Source organism: Anguilla anguilla, chromosome 1 (genome assembly GCF_013347855.1).
Source record: "Anguilla anguilla isolate fAngAng1 chromosome 1, fAngAng1.pri, whole genome shotgun sequence".
Lineage (NCBI taxonomy): Eukaryota > Metazoa > Chordata > Actinopteri > Anguilliformes > Anguillidae > Anguilla > Anguilla anguilla.
In genome coordinates, this window is record NC_049201.1 from 9,319,911 (window position 1) to 9,343,506 (window position 23,596).

At 46.3% G+C, this 23,596-nt stretch overlaps 1 protein-coding gene across 2 annotated transcripts; it reads left to right on the forward strand.

Moving 5' to 3' along the window:
• Positions 1-1,136: 1,136 nt before the first annotated feature.
• On the forward strand, positions 1,137-22,373 carry LOC118224674 (guanine nucleotide-binding protein G(I)/G(S)/G(O) subunit gamma-2). Of its 2 annotated transcripts, none has more exons than XM_035412290.1 (5): positions 1,137-1,384; positions 10,793-10,865; positions 19,535-19,635; positions 20,426-20,542; positions 21,390-22,373. In XM_035412290.1, exons 4-5 carry the CDS (start codon positions 20,456-20,458, stop codon positions 21,516-21,518), a joined length of 216 nt encoding a protein of 71 aa, XP_035268181.1. In that variant the 5' UTR covers positions 1,137-1,384; positions 10,793-10,865; positions 19,535-19,635; positions 20,426-20,455; the 3' UTR covers positions 21,519-22,373. The 2 variants fall into 2 exon arrangements, with proteins under 2 accessions (XP_035268181.1, XP_035268189.1); XM_035412298.1 differs by having other exon boundaries at positions 10,796-10,865.
• The last annotated feature ends 1,223 nt before the right edge of the window (positions 22,374-23,596 follow it).

A 23,596-nucleotide genomic window follows, 5' to 3' on the forward strand; every position in this document is an offset into this window, starting at 1 on the left:
CTGTACGTTAACTACTCACTGATCCTGGCAGTTTGAAAATAATATAATGTAATCTTTCAGTGCTCCTCTTCGTGTTTGTGTGTATGTATGCATATGCATGTGTGTGTGTGTGTGTGTATTTGTGGCAGGTATAAATATGCATGTATGTATATGCATATGCATGTGTGCGTGTGTGTGTGTGTGTGTGTGTGTATGCATATGCGACCGTGTGTGTGTGTGTGTGTGTACTCGAGTAATTGTGTACATGCTCTCTGACGGACAAACACAGGCTGGCCCAGTACCACAGCTTTAGGACGCTCGCTGGAATTTCTTCCTTTAATCTTTCGTAGCTTTAATATGTCAGTGGTCCAAAGATTAAAGCTTTTGATTACAGGAGCTCAGATCAGACAAGGCTCTGAGCGGGACAGTGCCCGTCCCTCGGGAGAGGGGGGTGTGACACCGGCGCGGAAGCGGTGGATTTGGGAGGGAGGGGGCCCAACCCGACTCGCTGGGGGCAGGGCGGCCTCGCCTCGGAGATAAATGACCAGTTCAGCGCAGGAGCGCCGCGATCCGATCGTCAGGCAAATCCATCATCCCGGAGAAGAAAAGGAAGTCAACCCTGCCTGGAGAGAGAGGCTTTAGGAGACTCTGAAGGGGGGTGTCGACAAAAGGCAGCCAAAAAAAAAAAAGATTGTATTAAAACACACGGAGGGAGCCCCCCCCCCCCCCCGAACTGGGACCCGGAGCAGCAAAGTCTCTGACTTTGGCATTTTTTCATTGGCTGAAATATTTGGTTTTGAGGAGCGGTCGGGGAATGGAGGTGACGTGCGTGTAAGGCGAGGCGAGGCTCTTCCTCCACAGACCAGGGCTGGGAGGCCACGCTGACAGGAGAGAGAGAGAGAGAGAGGAGAAAGAGAGAGAGAGAGAGAGAGAGAGAGAGAGAGAGAGAGAGAGAGAGAGAGGGGAGAGGAGAGAGTGAGAGAGAGTAGAGAGAGCGAGAGAGAGAGAGGGGAGAGGAGAGAGTGAGAGAGAGAGTAGAGAGAGAGAGGGAGAGAGGGAGAGAGAGGGGCGAGAGAGAGAGTGAGAGTGGGGAGAGGAGAGAGAGAGGGGAGAGGAGAGAGTGAGAGAGAGAGTAGAGAGAGAGAGGGGGAGGGGGGGAGGAGGAAGTGGGCTCTCAGTGGCTGGCTGTACTCGGAGCGCTGTTGGCTGCTGGGTGGAGACTGAGCGTAGCAGCGAGGCGGCTGTCAGCCAGAGGAGAGCAGGAGGGAGGCAGCGTCTCATCGAGCACGCGCGCGCATGAGTGTGTGTGTGTGTGTGTGTGTGTGTCATCTCGTTCAGAGCGTGTGGATACTCCGTCGGGCCGGGGCTCTCACTAGGAACTGCACTAGGCGCACACCCAGGAGAGGTAAGGCACATATTTCAAACATTCTTCTTCTACCTAGCGTTCGTACGTACATGTTTTTTTTCTAAAATACAAAAAAGAAAAAAAAAAGCAGAATCGAAAGAGGAGTGTTTCGGAGTCAGGGTTTTTTTTTTTGTACAGTCATCAGTTCGGCTGCTGTCGTTTCATGGGCGGAATGATGCTGTGGCCATTGACTGATGCAAAATGTGGAATTCCCTTCTTGTCCTGAACCGAATGCTCTATCCTCCTGCACGGGAAGTGTGTGAGTGTGTGTGTGTGTGAGTGTGTGTGTGTGTGTGTGCACTCGTATACGAGTGTGTGTTTTCTCATTCTCCGTACATGTGTGTTTGGTTTGGTTTACATTCGGCAGGGTGTGAATATGTGTATTCCCCCCACCCCCCTTTTGGGGATCTGGTGTTCTGCTTCAGCTGCAGGTCCACAGATAGATAGAGTTTGCATGTCGATGAGAATTAGCGTTTAGCGGGCTACAGAATAGAAAATGAATCCTGGGCCAGAGCAGGGCTGGAGCGTGTGTGCTGTAGCCAGGGCTCCATGCTAACACATGAGAGGGCGAGATGAAATCCAGCGACAACGCTGGCAGGCAGCTCAGCCAGTGTGCAGCACAGAGCAGAGCAGAGAGAATGGATTGTGCTCTCTCCCTCTCTCTCTCTCTCTCTCTCTCTCCGTAGTGGGGAAGGGGGTTGCTGTAATTTGGAGCGTGAGGAATTAACAGCGCCCGTCTGTTTTTCCGGGAATGGCCGTCTCTGAACGGAGGGACGAGGAGGGGTGGGGAGAGGCTGGGAAAGACATAAAGAATGAAACGGGGGTGGGGGATGTAAACGCGAGAGGATTTCCCAGGAATCCCTGGGTTTTCAGATCCTCCAAGAGATAGAGTCCCGTGTCATTTACAGTAAAGCTAGAAAGGCCTGAAATGCTTGATATGTTGTGTGTGTGTGTGTGTGTGTGTGTATGTGTGTGTGTGTGTGTGTGTGTGTGTGTGTGTTTTGCATGTGTGCCTGTGCTCAGATTCGTGTGCACGCTCTGTGTGTATACATTATTCAGGGGTGCATTTTCGCTGGCTCCTGCCTCGTCCATGTTTGCGGCTCCTTATTCACGTACCGCGCTCTCATTGTGATCCGGCCTTACGTAACCACGTATTCTTTCATAAAAAAACAAATCGAGATCCCACCGTGGCCTAAAAAAAAGGAGAGAAAAAGGAACACGGCGACCCCGGCATGGGTGTTACGTAACAGCGGCGTTGCCCGCCGGCCTGCTCCGGCGACACGGACAGGGGTGCGCGGTTATTCGCAGAACCCGCCGGCGACCGCGCGGCTGGCGGGGCCTGAGCTGGAGCCACACGTCCCCTGCCGAACGTCACCAACTCTGCCGCTACACAGCTCAGCGTGTCAGCAGACTAGGTGCAAGTGCTCCCTCTGTGTGTGTGTGTGTGTGGTAGTGTGTGTGAGTACATCTGCGTGTCCGTAGTGTATGTGCCTGTGTCTGTATGTCTATCTGTGTGTATTGTTGCATGTATGAGAGAGAGAGAGTGCATGCACTCCGTGTTTCCATATGTGTATGTGCCTGTGTCTGTCTGTGTATCTGTATGTTTTGTTGTTGTTGTTGTGTGTGTATTTGTGTGTGTGTGTGTGTGTGTGTGAGAGAGAGAGAGATAGAGAGAGCATGCACTCTGTGTCCATAAGTGTATGTGCCTGTGTCTGTTTGTGTATCTGTGTGGCATGTGTGTGTGTGTGTGTGTGTGTGTGTGCATGTGCATGTGTGTGTTTTGTGTGTATGTGTGTGGGCATGTGCGTGTGTGTGTTTCTATTTTTTGTGTGTGTGTGTGTGTGTTTCTTGACTTTGTAATTGCACGTAAATGTACCTGTGTATGTGCATGTGTCTGCCTGTATGTGTGAAGGAGAGAGTGGCTGTACAGTGGCTAGCAGGTAATATATCTTTTTATTATTTTTCCACTCCCAAAATTAAATTTTGCCCTCCGGTGAAGCCGGGGGGGTTTGGTCTTAAGCAACGGGGCTTTCGTTCCTCTTTTGTTTGTCGAGAGAGAGACACACAAAGAATCGAAGGCTTAAAGGAAAGGCCCAGGAAACTAATGAGTGCCCTGAAAGAGAGGAAACAACCTTGGGCTAAAACTGTAAACACAGATACACAAATACAGGACTGACAGGTGCCACCGAAACTATTTCACCAAGAGCCAGACTCCAACTGGAGAAGAGTTTAGTGGACCCTAAGCGCTTACTGTACAGCGCTGTGCCCTGTCCCACTGAGGATTGTCTTTGTGAAGATCTCTGGTTGGGGTTAGGGTTGGGTGCCTGGATGCTATATGAGTGGATTTCAATGGAGGAGTGTTTTTACTTGAATGAAAGAGGAGTTCCGTGGCAGCAAGGGGCATGGCTTGGATTCATTTGATCAATAATGATAAAAGAATTCATATTTCTCATATTTGAGGCGCTTTTAACTGGCTGTGACTTCTACATGCTGCGTAATCACTTCATGCATCTGGTTTATCTTAGGTCTCTTGTTTAGGGATTCAACTGAAGGATCTTTGCCAAGATTTCAATTTGAGGAACCGACCAACTGTCCTCTGGCATGTAGAACCCAGACTTTTTTCCGCCTAGCAACAATCTGTGTGCATGTCTATTGGATGTTTCATCTATTCATTTTTTTTACAATGATGATAACACCGTCTCTCAACCCTACACCTAAACAACGACTGTTAGTTTCTATAAGGAAATATTTGAGCTTAATCAAGATTTCCCCTGCGTGTTTACATTACTTTGAACGTACTTGAACTGGCTGTGTTATTCTTGGCAGAGTTGTTAATTTTGCAGGAAACATTGTTTGCTGCCCTGTATTTTGGACAGCCGTAGATCCTGCTTACTTCCTCTGAAACAGGAGGTGGTGAGCAGCAGAGTGTGCTGAATGTTTTGATGGTATCTGATGCTAATTGCATCATCCATGCATGTTCATCAAAGGTGACGAAAGCACGTCTCTCAGCTCACAAGTCGACATTTTTCAGTTGCAGAAAAGTGGATAAGAGCTCGCTGTGTGAAGCAGCAACGATTTTGAAACACCTCTCAGTCACTTTGTTTTCTATATGTCTTCCTTGAATGAATGCCATTCACATTTAGCTTTCACAAAACTGCTATGAAACTGAATCAACTTTCAGTGGTTTCAGCTGAGAGACGTACGGTTCCTTTATTTTTTTTAAATTGCCTGACAGATGTACAGTGACCCTCCTAGTCATGCCGCAAGTATCTGACATCATTTTGCAGTCTTAGGGATGTCACGTCGTCATATATCTGCGAGCGTCACGCCGGGACAAAGAAACGATTGTCACTGAACTTGCCTGTATAGGATGCTCAGAATGATCGGTTTCTTGCACTTAAGCTCACCCTGTGAAAAGAATCGCATGACGAAAAGAGAATCATATGGGGTCACGGAACTGAGTAACAGTAACGCAAACACTTGCGCAATCAAACACGCCCTTCTCATATACAGTAAAGAACTGTAGAAATTAGCATACGTACACGCTGGAAGTGAAGCACACAGTGAGGTTAACGAGATGAATGTGAGTGCAAAGGCAAACAGGCGGGTTTGATTGAAGAGCCCTATGGGGTTTACACGCCTCTCATCTGTGAGTTGAGCGACGAGTTCATTGGCGAGCCGGGGCCGGGGGGGCGGCCCTCGGGCGACCCCGCGTCAGTCCGCCCGCTTGAGAAACGAGGCGCTAGATCGCTCACGGCCAACCGGTGACCTGCCCCCCCCGCCCCCCCCCCCCCCCCGTGACCCCTCCCTCTCTAGCCCCGCCCGCCCCCCCCCCCCGGCCTGAGCACCATCCTCCTCACAGCGAGGGTCCGGACCACCACCCCGCTGCTGCATCCTCTCCCGGGCGGTCCTGCCATTTCCCGCCCCCCCCCCCCCCCCTCCATCATTTGGGGTGCCTCATTAGGGGGTCGAGGGGGGAAGCTGTTCGGTCGATGCCGGAACTGCTTTTCGGCCCTCCTTGCCATTGGCAGGGAGTGGCATTATTGATGTGAGTGGTGGGGGGGCGGGGGGGTGGGGGGGCATGGGGGGATGAGGACGGTGGTGTGGGGCTCTAAGTCCCTTCCTCTCATTGGGTGTGGATCCTCACTGTGCATGAGAAACACCCCCAACACCGGTGTCTCAGCTCATTTGAATCCCTGTTTTTATTTAGTACACATTTTGGGATCAATCTGCTGCCACGTAGCTGGACTAGCACCCAAATCACACAATTCAAAAGGTTACAGATACTTATGTTGGCAGTATTCGCAGCTCAGATTTTTTTTGGGTTTTTTGTTTTTTTTTTGCAGTGAAGTTATATATCTGGGGCGGGATTTATTTCCTAAATTTTGATCACACTGCTTTCTTGTGAGTGAACTTGTGATAGTCGCAGAATAGGAATTTGTGCCTTAAGCAAGGAGTTCCTCATGTTTGCGATAACAGCAGGGCATAGAGGCGGGCCGGAGAGAGACGCAGGGAGAGAAAGAGAGAGAGAGAAACAGAAAAGAGAGAGATGAACAAAGAGAAAGAGAGAAAAGTGAGCACCCTTTGGCGGTGACTGGCAGAGAACAGCTCTCCCTCTCCCCTGCTGCAGTTATGACCTGGTTTATTGAATCTCGGCCAGTCCAGGAGGAGCATGACCCTCTCCCATCTTCAGTTGCCGACTTAAATTTAATGTGCAAGATCACAAATATGTGAATAGAATGTTCTTAACTGAACATTCTAATGCTGATGTAACAATCACTACTGGTAAATGTAATCAATGCAGTTCTGGAACACTGAATTAGAGTTTTGAAAGAAAAAAAAAACATTCCAAAAACCTACTCTTCAAAGGATTCAGAGATTTCACAGCCACCTGGGACAGACTGTGGAACAGGGAGGAGAGACTGATTCTGATGCCAGGGTTGTACTCTGTCACCTGTTTGTGAGGGAAGAATGTATGCATCTTTGTGCAAATGTGCTGATATGTGACTAACATTTCCACCTCTTGCAAATGGCAAAGAGGCAGCACGTCCCAAAAATAGTTGGTCAAATAAACAGGGGCCTTGTTTCACATTATATTCCGTGCTGATAACACATGTTTATGTACCTGTGTGCTTACACACATCAAAGAAGAACAAGAGAGCATTCAATACATGCAAATGTAAGGGCAGACTATCTGTTCTCATACCATACAAACACACCCACACAATGATGAACTCACACAAAGATACACACACACACACACACACACACACACATACTGTACATGAAATAGAAGAGAGACCTAGAGGAGAGGGATTCTGGTATGTTGAAATTACAATCAAAAGCATAGGATTTGGAAGTGTGTGTGCGTATGTGTGTGTGAGTGTGTGTACGTGTATGCGTATGTGTGTGTGAGTGTGTGTGTATATCTTTGTGTGAGTTCATCATTGTGTGCGTGTGTGTAAGTATGTGTGTATGTGTGAGTGTGTGTGTGTGTGCGTGTGGGTGTGCGTGTGTGTGTGTATGTATGTGTGTGTGAGTGTGTGTGTGTGTGTGTGTGTATATCTTTGTGTGAGTTCATCATTGTGTGCGTGTGTGTAAGTATGTGTGTATGTGTGAGTGTGTGTGTGTGTGCGTGTGGGTGTGCGTGTGTGTGTGTATGTATGTGCGTGTGTGTGTGTGTGTGTGTGTGTGTGTGTGTGTATGCATATGTGTGTGTTTATCTGTGTGTATTCCCGTGTGGTTTAATTCTCCCCAGTGCACCCACCCTTCTGCTGCCCCGTCCGCGCTCAGGAACAGGTGTTCAGTGATGATAAAAGAGCTCTGGGCCGCTCATCCACCTCAGAGCGCTAATGAATCAATGATTTACCCGTCCTCAGACGGGCCGCGCTGTCTCGTTTGGGTCCCGCGTCGCCCCCCTCCGGAGCAGCCGTTTCACCCGCCCGAAAGGCTTGTTGTTCCCGACGAGGCTTTCTCCAAACGGGACCGGGAGTCCCCTTTTCGGTCGAGTGTCAACCACTTTGGGGAGTGATTAAGAGCCACAGGACGGACCTCGCCTGGCAGACTCAGGATGAATCCAGCAGGGAATTGCATGCTGGGTAGCCGAGAGTGACGATCTTGCTCACGCCCACGCACAAAACTCCGAGCACTGCGAGCAGCCCACACACACGCCAAGGTGCCGTTCCTTCACGAGCAGAACATCTCGCTCCGACAGTCACACTTACAGCGCAGACACACACACACACACACACACACACATGCACACTCGCACACACACACACACGCACACACGTACGCACGTACGCACGTACACACACACACATATACACACACACACGTACACGCACACTCGCACACACACACACACGCACACACGTACGCACGTACACACACACACATATACACACACTTACACGCACACTCGCACACACGTACACACGTACACACACACACACATACACACGTACACACACACACACACACACACACACACCTCACACACACTCGCACACACACACGCACACACATACACACGTACACACACACATGCATACACACACATGCACACACACACCTCACACACACACACACACACACAGAACTCGTTGAATGACGAGAAAGGTTTGATTTTTTTTAATAAAAAGGCCTGCTGGGAGGCATTAGCGAGGCCTGGGGATCGGCTGGTCTCTGCTTGGCACTGCCCAAGGTGTGAAATTAGAGTGCAGTAATTAAAGACCAAACCCCCGTTCCACCATCTGGCCCATGGAGAATGAATTATTAACCTGTAAAAGTCTGCCAGGAAGGGTCGCACCCGGGGGGAGGGGCGCACACACAAGGAGGGACGGGACCCCACTGCAAACTCACTTGGGTTCTTACACACACACACACACATACACACAAATAAATCCACCATGCACACACACACACACATACACACATGCTCTCCTATGCACATACACCCACACAAGTGCATACACACTCTCAAACACACACAAACACACACACACATGCGCTCATGTGCGCACATAAATCCACACTGCACTCATGCACATACTAACATGCTCGACACACACACGCTCCATACACTCCACACACACACACACACACACTCACTGTGCGTGTGAAGCGCACGCTCCAGCGTGCAGGGGCAGCATGAGCCGCTCTGTGCAATGACAGTGAGGTGCATTCTGTGATGTCACAGTCAGGACAGGGGACGCTGGGAGCCCTGAATGAGGCTACAGAATGGAGCTCTCTCAGCTCTGAGAGGCCCTTGTGTGTGTGAGCGGGTGCACAGCATTAACGACTGTCTCCAATCGCCTCCTTTGTCCCGCCAAGCCCACAGTGCCATCCCCCTACCCTCTATCAGTGGAGAGGACCAGGGGCTCGCCAGGACTGCATGGCTCTTACGAATTATCTGCCGGGAGCAATCTTTAAAAATGCCCGGCCAATGTCTGTAGATTTTAATCAACGACAATTAGCACATTGAAAGGGTACACATTGAGTTGAGGCACGTTCACATGTATTTGAAGAGAGATTTGCTTGCTAGTAATGGTTTGCTAAATTGTGTGAAAATGGCAGTACTTTCGATTAAAGATCATAACTGCCACTGTGGACTGTAGGCTACTGCGCTGTTCTGTTCTACCTTTGCACGTAGTGCAGATATATGTTGCTGAAGAATGAGACAGGAGAGCAGACGAAACATTATAAACTTACTTGCATATGCTTTTACATAGAGAGAGAAAGAGAGGGTGGGAGAGAAAGAGAGAGAGACAGGGAGAGAGAGAAAGACAGGGAGGGAGAGGGACAGAGAGAGAGAGAGAGACAGGAAGGGAGAGGGGGAGAGAGAGACACACAGGGAGAGAGAGAGAGAGAGAGAGAGAAAGAGAGAGAATGGTTTTTTGCTCTATTTCCTGAGATTGCAATAGAGAGAAATGGGTGGATGGATCAGTTGGGACTGGACAAATATGTTGAATAGCTCAGTGCACTGCCTGCTCAGCACCTCCAGCTCAGTTGCGTGTTCCGTTTCCCCAGGCGAATTACGACCCCACTGCGACCCCTGAGTCCAGGCCGGGCCGTACCCCTCACCGCCCGCCGTCCCCGGTCCAGGGGGGGGGGAGCCGCGTGGAGCACAGAGAGCTGTTCAGCCTCTAAAAACACAAACTAGGCGTGGCTGGCGCCTCAGCTCTTGGGAGTGTCACGGGTCAGCTAACTAAGGGTGGAGATGCTGTTTCTGGATCGCTGGGCAGGGGGAAACAGGAAATAAACTTTTAAGGTTGCAGTTTGTTGTTTTTTTTTGTTGTTTTGGATGGCCGAATTAAACTTTTAAGGTGGTGTTCCCAGTGCAGGCCTTAGCCTTGGAGTGGCCCTGAGCAGGATTTGATTATTAAATCATTATAAATTATATATTATGAATTATATATATATATATATATATATATATATATATATATATATATATATATATATATATATTCATGTTTTGGAATAATTAGGGGGCCCCCTGGTGGTCGCGGGACCTAAGTAGCTGCTTATGTTACTTACCGGGTTGAGCCGACTCCGGGTGTGCCGGAAGTGACTAACCATTTAAGAATACTGAACGCAGATGGAATGCGGTTGCGCAATTGTTTCTGTAACATTGTATCACGGTGAATCAGTGTTTCTTACCATTCTGGAATCAATCAGCTACTAGCTTCGGCCTATTGCAGCAGCGTCGCAGCTCTGCGCTGGTTAGCAAGTCATGTAGGGGGAATTGCACTGCTGTAGTCTGGCAGGGTATCTATTGCCGGCGAAGTTGTGGAGCGAGGATTTATGGCTCTGGAATTCCCTTCCATTGCAAACCTGGTCTTGCAGAGTAATTGGCCCATTTGTCAGCGGCAGCAAAGGCAAAATCACAGATGCATGAAAAATGGATCGGTCGGGGGGCGAACGCGAGGTGCCGACACTCCGGAGCTTTCGTTGGGAAACGAGCTGTCGGTTCATTAAGGCCGGAGATCGCTGCAATGCTAATGTGCGAAACGACGGTGACGACAACAACAGGAAAAAAAATCACGCTTGCGTCTGTTTCCTTTTAAAATAGTTCAAACTTGCCACTTTGTTTCACTTCGAAAATATAAGAAAGTGTTAGAATTCAGCTCTTGTATGGCTGGTTGCCGTTCTCTGGCTTGTTGTCATCCCTGATTGGCTCTCCATAAAGCACCGTTTTCGGCTCTGGGTTGTTTGACGGGGGACAAAGCGGGATTTTCCCCGGGCTCTGAGTAAGCCCTGCCAGTGTGTAGCTCCACACGCATGGCTGCCACATCTGCAAATACAAGCAGGGCTTGCCAGGCTGCTGTGCTACATTTTGACTGAAGCTGGGAGCCTGGTTCAGAACGCTCTGCTTTCTCTCTCTCTCTCTCTCTCTCTCCACAGAAGACCCCAAGCAGAGAAAGTGCTGACTGAACCTGCAGCTGAAGGCCAAGGCGGAGAAGTCAGCAGAGACAAGGTGAACAGAGAGATCAGTGGCTGCAGTGTGCTTGTGTGTGCGTGCGTGCGTGCGTGCGTGCGTGCGTGTGCCCTAGTGTGCATATGCTCCAATCGGTGTGTGTGCAAGTTTGTACGTTTGTGTATCGCTGTGTCCATTTGACAGTGTGTGCGTTTTGGCACACGCTCACCTGTGTTTGCGTGTATTATATTGTGTCCTTATTACAACTGTATGTGAGTGTGTGTGCAATGTGTTAGTGGGCATCAACGATAAACAGACCGGATGTGAGCATCTGTGTGTGCTTTTTCATGCATGTGTGCACACGTGCATGCATTCTGCGCATAAGTGCACATGTGTGACTACAATGTATGTCAGGGTTTAATTTTAACCTCGGGTGTTTCCGTGTTCAGTGATATGAACCACTCTGCACGTGCACCAGGAAAAAACAAAAGGTTTTACTGTTCATGTAAAACAAAGAAATAATTTCCCCTCTCTTCTCTCAGTCGTCAGTTTTGTTCAAATTTGAAGCAAAATTTGTTTAAAGCCGATTGATGTAGGGGTACAGAGCACCAAATATGGCTCTGTGAGATTAGCCTGACTTTCTCAACATTTCTGAAGAGAAGCTGACGGCAGTGACAGAGCAACATGAATACAGTTAACGTCTGTGCCACAAAGATATGTGTCAATTACCATGCTGTAGCCACAACATTTGACTAAGACATCTTTCTAAAAAAGGGGCACTATCCACTGAAAGAATTTGCTTCCATATCCACTGAATTGCCAAAAGTAATTTGCCAAAGCAATAACTGCATTCTCAGTTCAAAACCCTTGTGGAACCAGGCCCAAATTTGTCTGAAAAATACACGCTCCTACTTTATTGTGCGCCTTCTTTTCTTATCATAACCTTCAAACTTTATCGAAGTTTGCGATTTTATTTTGAAAAAACGGCAGTTTCTACTTAGCCCTACGTTATCTCTTCACGTAATAACAAAGTCCTACTTTCCTACTTTACTGTACTGCTTTCAATCCAGAAACCTCAAATAGTCACAATAACCTAACAATAGGTTTGTAATATTATAACCACTTTCAACACCTCCCCCGAGAGGTAAAAACTAAATAATAGCGTGGCCTAATTAAGGGTGTTTTTTTTCTTCTCCTTCTTCTTCTTCTTCTTCTTCTTTCCAAAGGATCAGTTAAGAGCTTTGTCCAATGTGTGATTGTCGGCCTACTTTCATTGAGTTGCACCCCCTGACGTTTTAACTCTGACCGCGACGGCGAGGTTGTGACACTGGGACCTTGTGTAACGGTTCGGCCCTTGTAGAGCCAGGGGACCTCTTCTGATGCGTTTCCCACACTCATTTCCTGCTACACAAATAGTTGTCTGGTAATTACAGGTAATAGCCTCTGGGCAGGTGGCTCTTACGACCTGGGCAAACAATTAGCCTATCTCTTTAATGTTTTAAAAGCTCAAATTGGGCGCCGTGGGAGATAGCACACCCCCGGACACACACGCGTTATCAATCAGAGACTCGGAGACCAAAGAGCCCTGGTGGTTTTGTATTTTTTTTTTAATTTGCCAGTATTTCTTCCTGGTAGACATGCATTACAGCTTCCCGTTTGATTTTCTTCAGCTTTATGTGCTATTTTAAAACCTCCCTAATGGGTGACACTTTGTGTTTATAAAAATAGAACTATCGGGTGATTACGTGTTTCTTCCGTTGATGTCAGAGCATTAGTCAGTTTCTTTGCATTGAGGATTGTGCATGGAAGAGTTGTGCACGGGAGACTTGTGCACGGGAAAGCTGTGCACGGGAGGGTTGTACACGGGTCAGTTGTGCACGTGAGAGTTGTGCCCAGCAGGGTTGTGCACGGGAGGGTTGTGCACAGAAGAGCTGTGCACGGGAGGGTTGTGCACGGAAGAGCTGTGCACGCTTCTTCCTGTAGCTCCTCTGTGACAGATTTTTGGAAAGGGCGCACATATGGCACACACTCCAGGCTCCTGCTTTTTTTCCAAGGCAAAAAATCAGTGGAGCTTCACAGTCTGTCACCTTTGGGAATGCTGTGAAAGCCCGTCCACACCACGATCCCCAGGGGACCCATACAGTGAAGAATCCAAATCAGCAGCCCGGGGGTAATCTGGTGCTGCACCTGCCACAGGCTAGAGAAAAAAAGAGAGGAACTGAAAGCAGGAGAGAGCGAGAAAGAGGGAGAGAGAGCAGCCGCCCTTTTCCCACACAAAGCCCCTGGAAAAATGTGCAGGCTGGGGATGGGCAGGAGCTAACTGGGACCAAACGTACAGATGGGAATCATTAGGAATTATGAGATTCACCAGTCACATATGCTTGAACGGCGCAAACTGCTGCAGCTGACACAGTAATCCTGGACGACCGTGATTTGCACCAACGTCGTTCAAAACGTTTAAAAAGTAATGTTCTGTATTATGTTCATTACACGCGGTATTGCAGCTTACAAATGCTAAACCTGACAAAATCTCACACATCTTCAAACTTAGCTTCAAAGGTAAGTCTTTTTTTCCTGTAAGCGACAGTTTTCTCTCTCTCTCTCTCTCTCTCTCTCTCTCTCTCTCTCTCTCTCTCTCTCTCTCTGGGTTAAGCGTCCCTGGAATCCCAAACATTAAAGGCCCATAGGCCGGGGTGCTACCGGTCTCACCCTCCACTCCAGTGTCACAGCTAACAGGAGGAGGGGCTACACGGTGCAGCCCCCTGTGTCCTCCTGCAAGGACAGGGAACTGGAGGACTAGAGGAGTCTCAGGGACAGCAGTGAACGACAGCTGCAAACATTACATTATTAATTCAACCACCAAACGCCCCCTGTTCTCCTAGGCAAACCTACACTGCTTAGAGCCACAGAAGAACAGCACTTTCATACAGGGAAATCATGAAAGGAGCACTACATGGGTACCCAGGCTGTTAACATGTTAATAAACAGAGAGTTCATTAGAAGCAGTCTGTTCAATTCATTTAAGACAAAGAAGAACAAGGTGCTGTAGCTTAATGTGGTTAAAGTTGCCTTCATTAATTCGGGTTATCCATGTAGGAAATTAAAAACATATGTCCACAAACATGCTTTAACTAAACAAGCCTGTTCCATGGTGATTTGATGGAAGGCCTTTTTTTTTACACTAGATTAGGTTTACAAGATTAACCAGTAAACTTGTGGAACACAACAGTCGATCAACCCGGTAGTTATTTCTGCTGTATAAAAATCTCTTGCTGTTGAGAACCATGAGGGCGCATCACGTGTGATGCGCGCACATTTATATTCCTTATTAAACTTTATTATATATTGATCCAGTAATACCTTGCCACTATTTTCTGGACCCCACTTTATGCACTCAGCAGTACATGAAGTACCATGCTTGTTTTTCACCCAGGTACATTTACGCTCACTCCAATTGTCACCATCCCCGGGAGAGCCTGCCAGGCTTTGACGGATAGCAAGGCCAAGCCTCTAGGGCACTGTGAAATTCTACGGGACTAAAAATACTGACAGGAGACCCCTCTCTGCCACCCCCAGGGCACCTCTCCCCAGAGTGCACCAGAGCCCTTCAAATCGGGCTGTCAGTTCATTAGTGGCACCTCCTTCATGAGCCCCTCAGCAATATTTACATCTCAAAATAGCAGCTGGATGGGTCGGTCTATAGGAGCTGGAACAGGAGTCAGGGTCTGTCTATAGGAGCTGGAACAGGACTTGGGGTCTGTCTATAGGAGCTGGAATTGGACTCAAGGTCTGTCTATAGGAGCTGGAATTGGACTCAAGGTCTGTTTATAGGAGCTAGAACATGACTCAGGGTCTGTCTATAGGAGCTGGAACAGGACTAGGAGGTCTGTCTATAGAAGCTAGAACAGGACTCAGGGTCTGTCTGTAAAAGCTGGAACAGGATCAGGGTCTGTATATAGAAACTGGAACAGGACTCGGCCTGTACAGAGAAGCTGGAACAGGATTCAGGGTTTGTCTGTCTTATAACACTTTTCATTTATGGTTTTATGAACTAAATGTTGTACCCAAGTAATGGTACTTACAGTCTCTCACTGAAAATTTCTGAATTTCACAGGCTTTTGTGGAGACACATGTACACACACCTGTATACATATATTCATACATACATGTGTGTGCATGTGTGCATGCATTCATATATATATAAAGTACCTGCCAAAAGTATTTGGTCACCCGTGGAGGGGTGTATTTTTGCAAATACACATCCTTTTAGGCAAACAGATTATAGTTTCCCTTTCCCTGTGGTCAGGAAAACTGGTTTCTTTCTAGTTGCATCTAGTTGTAGTGCATTTTTATGGTGGTTTCTTTTGCAAGACACCACAAGATATTTGTCTTCTGCCTCTGATGTTATCCTTCTTCTTTCTGGTCTTCTCCTATTAACATTACTGCCCATCAGCTGGACCCTTCTGAGTGTGTACTGAACACTGCTCCTGGAAATCTTAAGCTTCTTTGCAATTTCTCACTGGGCATAAACTTCTTGCCACAGTATGTTTACTTGGCTCTGCACTTCAAAGCCTAACACCTTTGCCATATTTCTTGCAACATGAGTGCATATTTTACTTACACTACAGGTCAATGGTATTAGGCTACATGTGGTTTTACAAAATTAAGGTAGATACGAAGATAAATCTTAGTAGATAAGATTTCGGTCTCCCTCTCCTCCCTCCCACTTTGCAAAATGATTAGACAGACTTCTAATAGTATGTTTTATTGTCATTAAAGCCAAAGGAGACCATTTTGAGGAAAGTCATGTTTGAGATTATTTTAGTAAAACCCATCCTTTTGTGCTATTGTCAATATGAATTGTTTATACTTTGGTTTGTTATTTAATAAATGTGCATACATTAATCAATCAATAAATCAATCAATCAATCAATCAATCAATCTTTATTTATATAACACATTTCATACAGTGGCTGTAGCCCAATCTGCTGCACATGATTGAAAGACAAAACTGCATTAACTGAATTCTTCTCTACCTAAAGTTCATTTTATAAACCACAGGTGGCCTAATACTTTTAGCCTGTATTGTATGCATGTTCTGTTTGTACGTGTACACATATTTGTGTGAGCACATACCTATGTTAATTTGAGAGAGACGAAGAGAACGACTATGTGAAGTGCTGAATGAGCGTGAGCAAGAGAACGAGGGAGAGCAAGAAAGAGAGACGGTGAGAGAGAGAGAGAGAGAGAGAGACGTCATGACCTTATGAAGTGGCAGATGTGTGTGAAAGAGAGAGAGCGAGAGAAAGAGGTCATGACCATATGAAGTGGCGGATGTGACAGAGATAGAGAGAGAGGTCATGACCATATGATGTGGTAGATGTGAGAGAGATGGAGAGAGAGGTCATGACCAAATGAAGTGGCGGATGTGAGAGAGATAGAGAGAGAGGTCATGACCATATGAAGTGGCGGATGTGACAGAGATAGAGAGAGAGGTCATGACCATATGATGTGGCGGATTTGAGAGAGATAGAGAGAGAGGTCATGACCATATGAAGTGGTGGATGTGAGAGAGATAGAGAGAGAGGTCATGACCATATGAAGTGGTGGATGTGAGAGAGATAGAGAGAGAGGTCATGACCATATGAAGTGGTGGATGTGAGAGAGATAGGGAGAGAGGTCATGACCATATGAAGTGGCGGATGTGAGAGAGAGAGAGAGAGAGCGAGAGAGAGACTATGACCATATGAAGAGGCGGATGTGTATGTCCTTGCTGAGCCTGGAAAGTGTACAGCTGACAGCCACAGCGTTTGCGGGTGTCAAGGCGGAGTCCTGTGGGAGAGACCCGATCAATAAATAAAACATACGAGTCAGACGCCTCAGCACTCTGGAGCTCACTCAGCTTTACTGAGGACCTGTCTCTCGCTCTCTCTCTCTCTCTCTATCTCTCTCTCTCTCTTTTTCTCACACACACTCACATACACACTCTCTTTTTTCTCTCTCACTCACAGACACACACTGTCTCTTTCTCTCTCTCTCACACACGCACTCTCTCTCTCACACACACATGCACACACACACACACACACACACACACACACATGCATACACACATACGCACTTTCTCTCTCTTTCTCTCTCACACACTCACATACACACACACACACACTCTCTCTCTTAGTCTGTCTCTCTCTATCTCTCACACACCCACATACACACTCTCTCTCTCTCTCTCACAGACACACACTGTCTCTTTCTCTCTCTCATACACACACACACTCTCTCTCTCTCACACACACACATTCACACTCTCTCTTGCTCTCTCTCACACACACATGCACACACACATGCACACCTCCCCGAGCCCTGCATGCTCTCCTGTCCTCTGCTCTCTGATCATGCCTGCAGTTCTGTCGCCGGGTTAATGGCATTAGCCAGGCCAATCCGGAGAGATTATCTGTTATCTGGAACACTTTAATTTTTTCCCCCATCTGTTAGTGGTGGGGCATTGGTCAGTGGGACATATTAATGCTGTTGACTCTGACTCCTGAACCTGTTCTAATGCCCACTGAGGGTTTAGGCTTTTGAGCGCGGGGGTGGTGTGAGCCGATGTTTACTTCAAACAGACTCCCCTTCCGTCTAACAGGCTAATTTTTTGTTCCATTTCTAGGCCGTTTGTTCCTGTGTGTATGCATGTCTGCAGGGAATATCTTTCCTTTAATGCACTTTGCTGTTCACCCAGAGACCAAGGATGCTTTGAACGGCTGTCCCACATCATGCTCAGAGTGGCTGTATTAGCGTTCATTGCTGTGATCCTCTGAGCATTTCTCAGCGTAGGCTAGCCGTGTTTGCTTTCCTTGGTGTGGGTACAGTAGTGATTTTCGATATCCTCCATTATCACTTCTGAGTACGGTGACGCAAAGATTGTTCATTAGCACTCTGTTATTTATTTTTTCCTTGTGTGATTTCCTTTCAGTATTTATGGCTTGCTTTTGATATTTCTCTATGTGGTTGCCTTACTGTTGCTCTGTGTGAATACAGCAGTGCGTTCACAATAAATGGTTGCCATGTTACCAGATGTGCATAAGTCAACAGCTAAAATTATACGATGGCTTCCTGTATATTGCATCAAAATACAGAATCTCATCTTCTTCAGTATTCAGTTACCTATTCCTTATTAGTCTTGTGGGCAACTACCTTAAAAAAAAACACAGCAACCACATTAACTTCACCTTCAATACTATTACCTGTAATAGCTTGGTAAAACTCAGATTTCATAGTTCCTTGGACTCAACGTGCTGGATCCCTTAATTTAAAAAAAAGATTCTATTTGGGGAGAGGTTATATGGTGTGAAATAAGTGTTTTAAAAACAAATAGGCACATTTCAGCCCCACAACACAGCACACGCTCCGTTCTCTACCAGCTCTGAATGGAGATCTCAGGCTCTTGCTCCTAAGTGGTGGAAGCAAATCAACTAAATAATTAAAAACGGTGGTGGTCAAAGATGAAACGACTCTAACTGAACAGACAGCGGCAGAACTCTCATTCAGAACAGGCAGTGGTGGTCTGCCTGAGCACTATAAGATAGAGAGAGAGGAGAGAGTGATGGGGTGGGGTAGCATTAAACTAGGGAAAGAAAATTCAGAGGGGGCAGAAAGCCAGAAGGGAAAATGAACAGAAATGAGACCGCGGCAAGGTGCGGCTAATCAATACTGACAGGCATGCTGAGGCTCCCATGGGCAGATGGGCTATCGATGGCAGATCAACCCCCCCCCCCCCCAACCCGGCCCCCACCCTCCACCGGCCCCCCGCCCCCCCGGGACCCCCACACAGGCCGGCAGGAAGAGAATCAAAGGGAACGTCAGGCGGAGCAGGGGGCACCTCCTGACAGGGCCGCTGTGACACAGCAAACAAGCCCCAAGCTGCTCGCTGTGTGATCCCTCTGAGCACTCGATAACAACAGGTGTGTGGCGGGATCCATCAATATTAATATTCCCGCTCCACGCTGAGATCAGTCTTCGCACCATGACTCATAATAAAGCCAGAACCCCAGGCTCTGCCGACGAGGGAGGTCTTGCCGGGATTATTCACAGGGGGACGTCTCTTTCAGCCTAATGCCTTTTCCTTTCTGACAGGAAACCACCGCTACGGCATATGGTTTCTTTTTATTTTTGTTGGATAGGCCAGTGTGTCAGCGACTGCTGCGACTCAGTGACCGAACATGTCCAGTTTTAGGCTCATGAATGGAGTCTGCACAAAGAAATTCTATTTTCATTGACCACAATGACCTACAGTATGATGCATTTTACCATGGATGTAAAATAACAAAAGGTGATTTCCCATTTGACTCTACTGCTTTACATAGTAGTTGAAACTTCTATAAACTTGCCTTTTTTCCCAGCTTGTGACATTTTCAGACCCACCACTACCAGTTTTTAGCATCATGTCTGCTGAACACACAGCAACGTTAACCCTTTCAGGCCACTAAGAGCGGAAATGAGGACTGGTGTTGGGCCAGTTTTGCCCCACATTAGCACAGGCAGTCACAAGTGTTGGTTTCCACCTGGTGGTCATCTGCAGGAACTGCAGCCATCTTATATAAAGCCTGCTCCTCCTTCCCCGTGCGAGCTGGGAAATCTCAGCACAGACTGACAGAATCAAAATGTTATTTCTAATGACAAGAAAATGGAAACCATCTGTTTTTTTTTTTTCCCCCTCCCTTACATAGGAACCTCCTGGTGTGAAGGTCCTCCTGAAGAGAAAGGTCCACTTCTGCTAACCGACCAGAAGAGAGTACTCTAGCCCAGAGGCACAACACAGAGTTTTAAGGTATGGTCAGCCATAATGGATGAATGGATGGATGGATGGGTGAGAAAAGATTTGTGTGCTATGTGGCTGCTTTCTGCACAGACACTGTACTCTACAGACATCTTGGATGGAGGGTGTGTGGTGAAAGCTATGTAACAGCATGCAACATCTGCTTTCTTTGCACTGATTTCCTCTGGCTGCCTGGTAAGTGGCTCAATGAATAATGCAGAGCGTAATGAGGGTGGTCTGGTGAGGAGGTGAAATTCTGAGAAAACGCCTTCTCTTCGGGTGTTAGCCACGAACCGCGCCTGCTCGTCCCCTCGCTCAGCGCAACTAAATATTACAGAGTAATCTCGCAAAAAAAAAAAAAAAAAAACAGTATTTCAGCCCAGGCGAGGAGTGGTGATGCGGACACACGGTACGGTTTGTGGTGTTCCCTCCGGTTGCCAAGAAGCAAGGCAACCACACTTATCTAAGCACGCTTTGTTGGCAGTCGCCATCGCCGGCTGAGGTTTGAGGAGTGTACTGGAGCATACACGCACTGTGGAAAGTATGAAACTGAATTACTTTCTTGGTGGAAGTTCAAGAACGAGACAAAGAAGCTGGCAGCGTTACAGAACGAATGTTTCGTTTCCCTGCCCCCTCCCCCCCCCCCCTCATTTTGTGTTACTGTGTCACTGGCTTTATTGCACAAGCGCAGAGACATTAACATGTGCGTTTGCAGTGTGCAGCACTTCCCAGTGTGCTTTATATGTCAATGTGTCATGCCACACAGCAATGTTTGCTATATGTTGTTTCCTTCTACCCTCAGACAGCCTGCCCAGGCGCCTAGAGAAGCCTCATGGCCAGCAACAACACAGCCAGCATCGCCCAAGCCAGGAAACTGGTGGAACAGCTCAAGATGGAGGCCAACATTGACAGAATAAAGGTGCACGAGAATTGTATAACTGTCAAAAGAAAACTGAAAAGGTTTTTGCAAGTTATACTCATACAACACCGATATGATACATTTCCTCTGAGAAGTTACTCTCGCGTGACACTTTTAGTTTATTTATTCAATGAACAGGGATTGGTTTTTGTCAGTTGTCAGGCCAGTTATACTGGTATAATTATATCAAAGAAGATTTGCTTTAAGTTGATTTTACTAAACACTTCAAGACCTGGACATAGAAACAAGAGTCAAACTTTGCCAGTGACATCAGTGCAACCAAACATTAAGCCTAACGTGATTATAAAGTTTTCTGGACTAGAAAGTAAATTTAGAAGGTTGCATTTTGTTAAAGTGCCAGGGACTATAACTCGAGAAGCACAGTGCCACCATGGGGAGAAAGGGGAAAAAAGAAAAATCTCTGGAATAAATTCATAGAATGTTCCTCCTCTTGCTCTGAGTTTAACGTGCTCCAGCATTCCTTATTCTGGGCTAGTCCCCGAGAAGGAGTCCTTCTCTACAGTTTGACTGTGCTGGCTGTTGAGCACCAATTTAGGTCTCTTTTATTTTAGCTGGCTTTACATTGCATTCATTTGGCAGATGCTTTCATCCAAAGCGACATACAGTAAGTGCATACCAAAGGTCATTGGGACAACTACAAAACACAGGTCCGATAAGATACAGTGCTCATTTTGTTCAGTTATTCATAGCCATGAACACATTAGGTCCAGTTCACACAGCGACAATTATTCTGACCTACTCTGTGCTAAGGCAAACTGGGAGGGCTTGAAGTGCGTTGGGCATCTTCCGTTTCACACCGTGGTTCTCCTCCTTGTTTCTGCTCCAGGTGTCGAAGGCGGCGGCCGACTTGATGTCGTACTGCGAAGCGCACGCCAAAGAGGACCCCCTCCTGTCCCCCGTCCCGGCCTCCGAAAACCCCTTCAGGGAGAAAAAGTTCTTCTGCGCCATTCTGTAAACGAGGGGGGGGGGAGGGGGGCCAGGGGTTTCTGAAACGGTCCGTGGGGGGGCCGGGATGTGGACACTCGACATGTAGAATTTTCTAGCTGGGGCACGGCAATCGCCTTTCTCGAATGCTCGCAATGAGGGCAATTAAAAACCAACGAGTAACACGTAAATTTCAGTCAGGTGGCTACAAGGCGTTGCATGTTTTAAAAGGAACCTTGTGGAGACGCACAAGGGGGATGAAGAGGGACCAGAAGCGTGACTGACAGGAGATCTAGAGAGTCCTCGAGGTGTGTAGTGTAGCAGCCCACGCTGACTGGTGTAGAGTTGTAAAAACAAAATAAAAAAATTAAAAAATACACACACAAAAAAACTAAAAGAAAACAAAAAAAAAAACTTTGTGGTTCTTTTGAAAAATACAAATGTTAAGGTGGATGGTGTAATGGCAACCAAAATCACGGTTTTGCAGGTTGAGCTTACGGCTGGAGATAGCATTTTTATTGGAATGATTTTTAAATGTTGAGTTTATTTTTAAGTTTGATTGGTTTGGCTATATCATTTAGAAAGCTTTCTGTTATGTGATTAATTATTTGACTATGATAACTGTTTTTCTTATAATTATAATAGTTTAGCAAAAATGTTTTTTAATGACAAAAAAAGTTCAAAAGTTGAAAGATGTGACATTCTTTACCAATATACATCTTTAACAATGCTGAAAAAATATATAAAAAACTGGCAGTGATTTTGTTTTCTTCCGATACTGGCTCTCTTTTTAACATTTGTATAAAATTGCTAGCAAGTAAAGTGTGTTGTGCTCAGTGCTCTGAATGTTTGTGGTGATATCAATAATAATTGCATGAAAAATTGACAAAGCCAAGCCCTGTTTTTCTTTCAGTGTGAAGCTTATTAGAGAATAGGCATTTCTGGTAGTGGCAGCTGTGCAGGCGGTAAAATCATTATAACTCAGCATCTGCACCTCAGATAATTTCAGCAATATTCTGATTTATTTTTAGGAGTAATTCATTATTAAACATCACATTATAGGAAACACTTCTCACAAATTAGGCTATATATGCATTTGCCAAATATTTGCCAATATTCTTACCCACAGTAACCACAAATGCATTGCTGATGCATTCATATGCATCCTGAGTGTGCTACCTGAAAGAGACCTTGCTATTATGGTAACCACATCTGTCCAGTTTGCATATTCTGTAAGTTTAATAAACTACAAATGCTGTGTGCCATTTCACTAAGGACTAATATATTGACACAAATGTATATGGTGCTGTTGAGTGAACAGAAAGTCAGGTGGTTATGTCGTCATCATGTTGTTGTCAAGGGTCACCTGGAGACACTGAGATCAGATTTGCTCTCCAGAACTTTTCTTTGTCATGGGAAGTGATCAATTATCCTCATTTTCTGGAAGGATATCCCACTGTTACAGTCTAGCAAAAGCTAGCCAACTGCCCAGTCGCACCGTTTCATTACACTCAGATTCAAAGGAATACCATGCAACCATATCAATATAGTATTTACACTTAGCAAACACACAAGGGGAAAATGTGTCCACTATGTTGCCTAATTACTTCTATCTAAGCTGTCAAACAGTCAGAGCAGGATCATTTGCTACTGCAAACTATGGAGCCCTCCATAAAATTGTTTTACAATTTAGTCAAACATCCATAGTACAAAGCACTCAAGAGGAGAGATATAAATGTTAAAAGCCTTATTATAAAGGTAAGAGCATACTAAAATTCCTAATGGTCACACAGCTCTATGTTACATAATAAAATGTGCAAGCAGCTGATTGCATCATAATAAAAAAAAACACCTGTTACATTAAATATGAGATAAGTCTATAGGTACATGACATGTGAACATAACCTATCATACAATTATATAATCACAAATAACACAAGAACATTAGCAATGTGAATATTTCCTGTGCTGTGCATGTATTTGTTCATTTCTCTGAAATTAAGAGTAAAATTGAAATATTTAGCTTAGAATGATTTTCTGCCTCCACGATATTCCGATGAAACAAAGAACAGCCTTATATATTTTGAAGTACATGAAGCCAAAATTAAA

Coding starts and splice junctions, on each gene's coding strand:
- LOC118224674 (XM_035412290.1), top strand. CDS start 20,456: ATGGCCAGCAACAACACAGCCAGCATCGCCCAAGCCAGGAAACTGGTG. Junction 20,543..21,389: donor CCAACATTGACAGAATAAAG/GTGCACGAGAAT, acceptor TTTCTGCTCCAG/GTGTCGAAGGCGGCGGCCGA.